The sequence below is a fragment of the Nanorana parkeri genome, unplaced genomic scaffold (assembly GCF_000935625.1).
Source record: "Nanorana parkeri isolate BGI_ZX_2015 unplaced genomic scaffold, ASM93562v1 scaffold369, whole genome shotgun sequence".
Lineage (NCBI taxonomy): Eukaryota > Metazoa > Chordata > Amphibia > Anura > Dicroglossidae > Nanorana > Nanorana parkeri.
This window is the reverse complement of record NW_017306637.1, coordinates 1,015,104-1,023,610: the sequence shown is the minus strand read 5'-3', so window position 1 is coordinate 1,023,610 and position 8,507 is coordinate 1,015,104. Positions and strand designations below refer to the sequence as shown.

Below are 8,507 nucleotides of genomic sequence, written 5' to 3'. Positions count from 1 at the left end.
ACATATATATATATATACATATATATACATACACATACACATACACATACACATACACATACACATACACATACACATACACATACAATACTGTACTGAGAGCTGCGCATTCCTTGTGACAGCCCTGCTTGAGTCAGTGAGAGGCAGCACCGGAGCCTCCGTGCCGCTTCAGAGGGGCCCACCAAAATTTTCTCGGGGACCACCGGTTGGTGACCGCTGCCCTAGACCACAGGCACAGGATAAGTGTTTGTGTGTAACTCCAGCAAAAGCTGCTCTCTGTTTTGATGATGCACAGAAGGTTTAGAACCGCTGTGGTTTTATTTTTTACATTTTTCTTTTTGCAGATTTTGCATTCTACCCCAGTGATCACTATCTCAGAATTGAAAGGAGAGGAAATTCCCCTGATTGACCTTTTTTTTTTTTTTTTTTTTTGGAAGTAAAGGAGAGGAAATTCCCCTTATTGACCTTTTTTTTTTTTTTTTGTTGTTAAGTACAGTATGCTTCATTAGTGTATCTCTACTTCCTGTGAGCTTTTTTCACCCCTTTTTTTTGTTCTTTTACTCTATTAATTTTTAATAGCCATTTATTCTTCTTAATCAAATGACCCCCAACATTTCTGTTTCTGGGTTCTGTTGCAATGTTTCGAGAGGATCTTTTTAAAGAAATGAGCACTGTCTTTGGGTGCATACACACGCAAACCTGAGTTGTCATTGAGTTCAGATTTACAATGTGCAGTGGAGGACCCTGCTATTAAAGATCCTTTGTTAGGGCACATGAATTCCTTTTATCACAAGTAACAGTGGGGGTGGACTGTTCACTAGCTTGCGATGGGTGGATTAACTATCTCTTCTGTTTTTCTTTCCCTTTTTAGATTTCTATTGATAACAATAACTACCAAAACCCAGTCTGAGGCATGAAGTTCAGATTTCTTTTTGTTCGACTCTGAGAACAGTTAAGTATCTTGGTTTCAGTGTTGAATGCCGACTCTCAAGCAGCAGTCTAGCTTAATCTCCTTGAGTAGGATGTAATCTGTAATCTATACATTACAAATGTTGTAAAATTGGTTTTTAATTATGCCCTGGTTAGCAAAGGTACAGAAAATTGAAACTGAATGTAAGCCAGGGGTAACCAGGAGTGTAGCAGGTTTTGTCAGGTTAGCCAACTTCTTTCCTGCAGAGTCTAACCTAAAAAATAAATGAGGGTTTTTTTTTCCCCTCTTACCTTTTCTCATTTTTAAAAGCTGTTTACACTATTTTATATATAAATATAGTCCAATGCTGTAGCTTGCATTGTTTTTAAAGCTATAGCAGGTTTAACGCCCAACTCCAGCCGAATAGTAGGAGTCAGAACCTCTTTTCGAAAGGGGTCACAGAATGCAGTATGAACCTAACCTAGGTTTTCACTCCCTGTGCTTTCCTGTACAAAAAAAAAAATTGGCTGGAGCTGTGCTTTTATTCATTCATAAGAAAATAGAGTCAGAACATTCTCGTACGTTGAGTTCCATTAAACTGCATAAATGTTTATGTATTTCAGGAATGTTAATAATGGCCATTTTAAATACACAAATAGGTAGTGATTTGTTTACTGAATGTGCCAGAGTTCACTGGCATTGACTGCTTAGTGGTTACATGTGCCAAATAAGATTGGCCACCTGCACAGCAAAATGATGTCTGGAGTTGGGCGTTAAACCTGCCATAACTTTAAAAACAATGCAAGCTACAGCATGGGAGTTTTTGTTTTATAGGTGCATAGCAGGACCCTGTCTTTTATATTTTACCAAAAAATTGGGTATGGATAAATGTATTATAACAATGTAAAAAAAAAAAATCGTAAAAAATAAAACCCCCAGTGGTGAATAAATACCACCAAAAGGAAGCTCTGTGTCCCCCAAAAAATGGTATAAAATTAATTTCAGTACAGCGTTGCATGACTAAATAAATGTCAAAGTACCGCAGCGCTAAACACTGAAAAATGGCCTGAACAGGAAGGGGGTGTAAACACCTGGTCAGCAAGTGGTTAAAGCCCGATGGAAATTAGACCAAATACATTCCAGGTTTATAAAAGATGTTCAATGTCCTACAGTTTTATTTTCTTAAGGTGCCCATACACCTGACGATTATCGTACGATAATCACGGGTGATCCCGCTATCTGAAGATAATCGGCAGGTGTATGGGCAGCGTGCGACCGCATTTACTATACAGTCACACGACTTTCGCCTTACGAGCGCGCTAGAAAACCTGTTAGCTGTTAGCGCGATCGCAAGACGAAAGCCGCATTGAAGACACTAAGTCTGTTGTAACATTTTATTTGTGAATAAAGATGGCCATACACCTTATTTTTTATTTTTTCCACTCAGCATATGGTCAGATGGAAAAAGTGCAACAGATTCCTCCATCTACACTAAACTATGTGGATGGAGGAATCTCCCACTGGGCCAAGCGTCAGTATCTTGCTCATCGGCCCCGCTGGCTGTCCAATCGCCTGAACAATCTGGATTCAGGCATTGTTTAGGTATTTTGAAAGCCAGCGGGGCCGATGAGCAAGATACTGAAGCTTGCCCCAGTGGGAGATTCCTCCATCCACACAGTTTAGTGTAGATGGAGGAATCTGTTGCACTTTTTCCATCGGACCATAGAAAACCTATGATGCACATATTTTTCCATTGTGTTTATTTTCTTAACTTTGCACTTTCTGTCAGATGTATCACAAGAGGAGGTTCCGGAGTCCTGAGGAGATTCGTGAATGGAAAAGAAGAAGACGGTCCCCAAGCTGGGGACACAATGATAGATATAGACATCAAGATCACTGGAGATCACCACGCAGGTCCTGTTCCAGGAGGTACATAGTACATATCTGTATAACAATGCTTAGCCTAGTGCTTTTACTCCAAAGCTTGTCGTGATGAACTAAAACAGCGTGAGGACGTTAAACATATCCTGACCTTCCAGTAAAACATACAGAGGGGAATTTATCGAAACTGGGGCAGACAAAATCTGGAGCAGTTGCCCAGGGCAACCAATCAACTTTTCCCTTCCGTTTGTTCAGATTTGAAAATGAAAGAGAGAAGCTGATTGGTCACCATGCACAGCTGCTCAAGATTTTGTCCGCTCCAGTTTTGATAAATTCCCGTATATGTATGTTTTACTGGAAGGTTGGGATATGTTTAACGTTATAATGTATAACATTTGTTTCCTGGCTTCCTGGGAAGGAACCTTGTATCGAAGGGAGAATAGTTTATTGTTTTTGAATGTTTTGATTTGTATTGTATTATCAGATAGCATAAATAGCAAAAGGTGACGCATCTAAATTCCACAATCCTAGGCAGGGTTATGGTAAACAATAAAGTAATCTAACTCATGCAAATGTGTCTGATTCATAACAGTTCAGTACTACTTTGATTATCGGTGGTTTTAGAATATGAATATAGTAATTATGATATTTACAAAGTTAAATGGTTTAGGGAAACAAGACCAGCAGATTAAAATGGGTGTAGAAACAGTTTGAGCAAGATATTAAGTATTATTGGTGCAAAGGGTAAGGGAATGTCCAAAATAAGATGTATAGGAATGGGGATGTCAAAATGGGAGGGAGCAATATAAGCTACAAAAAGTGGGGCTGAGGAGAGGGTAACTGGGTAGACAGGAGCAAAAGTAGGAGATGCCACCCTTGACATAGCTCCAGATGACTAAGTTATTGATAAATGAGTTCAGGGCATTCATATTGCAGTCAGGGACTCCATATTTCAAGGAAACTAGATTGGTAGCTCCGCCATAAATGAAGCTAGTTCTGTTTAGTTTCACTAGGGTAGTTTGGAACTTTATGTGGGTACCAAGTATACTTGCATTATTACTTGGTTGGCAGATATAGCTACAGATGCCCCACACATTTGACCACTCTATTTTATTATAGTTGTAGAAGGTACTCCTACTATTTTACCGCATGATTGAGGTGGGTAAAGGTAACCTATGAGGATAGAAATATAGGATCTGTCATTGCTGACGTGGTTATTAAAGGTGCAGACTCTGGAGCTTGGCTTCACTACCTAGAAAGCCTCTAATCTGGAGATGGATAGTCTTTACCTTTAGGACGTAGTTGGAAATTCTCATATTTCTTAACGGTGGCGGTTCTTTGATTTCTGTCCTTGCATGGTTCCTTTTAAAAAATGTATTATATTGATCCACCTCCTATACCTTTTGTTGACCTTTTGAGTGGCGAGTCAGCAGGGAGATATGGGAGGCTAGATTTGTGGGCAAGTGCTCGACTTCATAAGCCAGGTGCTTGCAATTTCGATATGTAACCAGTTTAATAGCCTTTACAAAATGACACATTTTTATTTTACAATGCGTCAACTTTGCTGTCACTGGATAGCATATTATGCGTGTTCTCTACTAAGGTTTTTTTTGTAATTTTTCAACTCCGTATTTTGTCATTTTTAACAGTTCAGTTTAAATCTGTATATTGTTTTCTAACTGATATTGATAAGCCTATGTAGGTCATATTGTTGCTTTCTCATTGTTTTTATCAATAGGAAGGAGGCTTACTGGAGGAAGTCTTACAAGACACGATCCAGGGAAGGTAGTCTCACTGGCAGTCTGTCATCTCAAAGTGAGCATTACTATAGACACTCTTATGCACTGGGGAAGACAAAGACTGGAAAACACAATCATGAAGCCCCTCACAGACGCCGCTCTAGGTCTGGCAGCTTTTCTTCCTCGGTGAGTATAAAGGACATGGGTGAGTGATATATAACCACTAATCACTGTTGTGTTGTGCATTTTAAAGTAAAAATTCTTTAGAACATGTTTAATCACGAGGAGCAATGCAATGAGACCATATGTTACATCTCATGCTGCTTTTGAGTATTAGGCAATTTAAAATTGCTGTTTTTGGCTCCTGTTTTAAATAATATAGTAGAGTCAGGAGCTCCAACACTTCCTTCTCCCTGTACAAAGGAGACAGTTAATCGTAATGGAACATTTTTGTTTCATCATGTCTCTAAAATAAACGATGACTTCATGGACTTGGTGAAGCCGTGCTACTTTTTCCAAATACTGAACTATAGTCTGTTCAGGTGACAGATTTCCTTGAACTGCTTATCAGCTGCTGTATTTTGATGTTTAACACTAATTGTTGTTATTTGTTAGACTTTAAATCTTGTAACCTGTAATGCATGTTTGTCGCAGTGTTTACACACCTTTTATATAAACATGTAGTTTTACATTTATGCATTGATGTAATGAAAGGTGATCTTTTTTTTTTAATAAAAGTTAGTCTGTGTAGATTTTATTTTTAAATTCAGATCGGCTTCAGTGCTGAGCCGTCTCTAACCTGCACGTCTCCCTTTGCAATATCCCCTATCATTCTATGTTTTTATATGACTGCACACCTCTCAATCTACACCGACTTGGACCTGTGTCTTCTAATTGTAACCACCTCCCCGGTATCTCACGGCAACGGACGCTACACCTTGTGGCTGTTGGGCGTACAGAAGAGCCAGCGAAGTGCTAAAAGCAGCCAGAATGTAGAAGATGACAAGGAAGGGCACCTGGTGTGCCGGGCTGGAGATCGCATCCTGGAGAGATGTACTGACTCCTCTTCCGTAAATCTTTATCCCTTCTACTCTTCCCCAGCTTTACCCTCTGTTTCTCTCCCTATTATAGAACTGCAGGGTGGACTAATTTATAGGGAGAGCCTGTTGTACAGTATATTTCTGAAACAGACAGTTCCCTTCACTACTGTGCAGAGCTCCTGCTACAGAACAGCTATTTTGCTTATCTTATGTAGTGGCTATAATTTGGGGCTAGTGCAGGAAATGGAGGGCTGATAACTGGCCTTTTCCTTCTAGAACTCAGTTGTATTGAACTGAAAGGGTATCGATATGCAATCAATAATAATTTATTTTTCCTTTCCTATCACCTCACATATAGAAAGGGCTTTTTCTTTCTTCAAGTCTTTCCTGTTCTTTGGGAGAAAGTAATAGTTTGTATTATTTCTTGGGTGTTTAGTAGCATGCCAGTTGTTTAATAAGTAGCAAATGCTTCCAGCAGCAGTGTATATATAGTAATGGAATAGATGGACTCTGGAAATCTGCCTAGCAGTGAAGGATGTGACTGGTCTGCTGCAGCACTTCATTTTTACTCCTTTTGTTTAAAATCTATATTTGATTTTATGTCTTCCAGATGAAATAGTGGGAAATCTGGGAGAGGGAACATTTGGTAAAGTGATAGAGTGCCTGGACCGTGACAGGTTTGTACAGATAGATGTCAGACTTTTCACTGCTAATTTTCTCTTGGTGATTCTGCTGAATGTGTCTTTGTATTGCTTACAGAGACAAAGCTCCAGTTGCTCTGAAAATAATACGTAATGTGAAAAAATACAGGGAGGCAGCCTTGCTAGAAATTAATGTCTTAAAGAAGCTCCGGGAGCAAGACCAAGAGAATAAATAGTAAGATGTTTTTGTTTTTTTAAAGTTTCTTTTTAATGACCATTTTGAACTTCAAAGTTCTGCTTAGGACAATCCTAAATGCTCTGTTTATTAGTTTAACCTTAACTGCCACTGCCCATGCCTCCATATCCATTTAACACCCTCCTGGCCAATGATGGAATTATCCCGTCACCATCGTTCAGTTCGTTAACAACCGGTGATGGGATAATTTCGTCATTCGGTACAATGAGCGATGGTCCGTGAAGGGATCAGCAGCTCATTGAATTACTGCTGTTGATGGGCCTTGTGAAGTCAGAGGCAGACCCCCAACAGCAAATTAGGTGGTCACAGTTCTGTGATAACAGCATTAGCCGACGATGTGATCGCGGATCCATGACAGTCACACAGTCGGCAGCAGTTTACTGTGTTTTGTAAACTGCTAGCTAGCTCGGGTTTTTACAAACTGATACAAAGTATCTCTAAACCGAATACTGTATTCTACCTAGAGATACTAAGTATCGTGTAAATAAAATAACCCCTTATTGCCCCCTAGTGTAACATTTTATTAAAGTCAGTTTAAAAAACTAAATACTTTTAATAAAAACATTTATAACAAAATATAGTGCCAAGGAGGCTTTTAAGGATAGGAGACAAACGCCACATTCTAAAATTGTTCCACACTAAAATTATAACTCTCAAAATAAACTGAAATCCCAGACATATGAGACATATTATATACCCTATAAATCATGACAAATATAAGAATTTATTATGAATTACCTTCTGTTAGCTACACTAATTATGTACACATTAGTTTTGGTTTTTTTAAATAACAATGTCAATATGCATATGTCATATCAACTTAAACCCCATTTTGTCCTTTTTAAAAAGCGGTATATAATATGTGTAGGTGCAATGAATGAGGAAGCTGGAAATTACGGTTAAACAAACACACAGCAAAAATGGCAAAATTGCTCCGGTCCCCAGAAGCGAAAACCATATTCTGAAGCTTTGTCACTGAGGGGTTAAGGAAATACCTTGTCCCATGCAGCGTTTTTCCTACTGATCTCCACATCACTTCTGTGTTCTGTAATGAGCCAGAAACATTAGTCTGAATGTCCTTTTCATTTACCACCAGCACTTTGATAGAACTGCTTTCATGAAGTAGCCTCTTTCACTGAAACATTTAAAATAAAAGCACTGTGTACATTCTCTTTTATAATGGCAAGGATGCGCAATGAAAATTCAGTCAAAATATTATGAGCCTTAGAAGGTGTTATTACCTTTCATAAAAAGTAACAGGTGGAATCTTAATGCTTCATACAAATAATAGTCCTACCTGCCGTTATAAAAGAAGATATTGCCTATAATTACAGCTAATAAGCAAGATTGGCTGGAGGACACTTGAAACACAGGAAATAGATACAGTCTCTATGTAAACAATGCCTGTGCTGGAAATAAAACATGGAGCCCTAGGCTTGCCAGGACAACATTTGTAACATAAATGCTAAAAGCTAGACCTTTAAAAAAAAAAATGATGTAGGGGGTTATTCACTAAGGAGCCGAAGGATTTAGCCGAATGTTTGGCTAATCCTTCATCTCGCTTTAGCTGCAGAAAGCATTTGGTTCAGCCAAACCGAATGGCCGCTGTACGCGCTATACTAAATAAACCTTTAGGTCTGGTAGGAAAGTTGGGGGGGACCACTGATGTCCAAAAAAAAAGTGTGGGGTTCCCTCAGTCATACCAGACCCATTAGGTCTGGTGTGGGTTTTAAGGGGGACCTCAAAAGCCAGCCAGCTTAGGGTCACCCCTAAAATCCCATCCCATGACCTCAATCCTAGCTCTGCCCCCGATTGTTTACATGCCATTTGAAGACAGAGAGCCAGCATAGAATAAAAACCAAAATGGGTGAATCGAGTCGTGACGTCACAACTCTTCCCATCCACTTGTTTACATTTGGGCCAGACCTGTCATTTTTCAACGGCAGTTCGGCGTGGCTTATCTTTATTTTGGCGAGTTGGTGGTCGTCTTTCATTGATGAGGATCATCGCTGGATGACGTGATTGACCTTTGGATTGCAT

At 39.3% G+C, this 8,507-nt stretch overlaps 1 protein-coding gene across 4 annotated transcripts in view; it reads left to right on the top strand.

Moving 5' to 3' along the window:
- The window catches only part of CLK3 (CDC like kinase 3), a 41,800-nt gene that overhangs the window by 17,609 nt on the left and 15,684 nt on the right, over positions 1-8,507 (top strand). For 2 of the 4 annotated variants that reach the window (XM_018558940.1, XM_018558941.1), the window contains exons 3-8: positions 910-951; positions 2,692-2,839; positions 4,530-4,716; positions 5,490-5,583; positions 6,181-6,247; positions 6,330-6,446. In XM_018558940.1, the coding sequence (XP_018414442.1) occupies positions 2,700-2,839; positions 4,530-4,716; positions 5,490-5,583; positions 6,181-6,247; positions 6,330-6,446 (605 nt within the window). In that variant the 5' untranslated portion in view covers positions 910-951; positions 2,692-2,699. Of the gene's footprint in view, positions 1-908; positions 955-2,691; positions 2,840-4,529; positions 4,717-5,489; positions 5,584-6,180; positions 6,248-6,329; positions 6,447-8,507 lie in introns of those variants that run through there. The other 2 variants (XM_018558939.1, XM_018558938.1) reach the window with 2 other exon arrangements.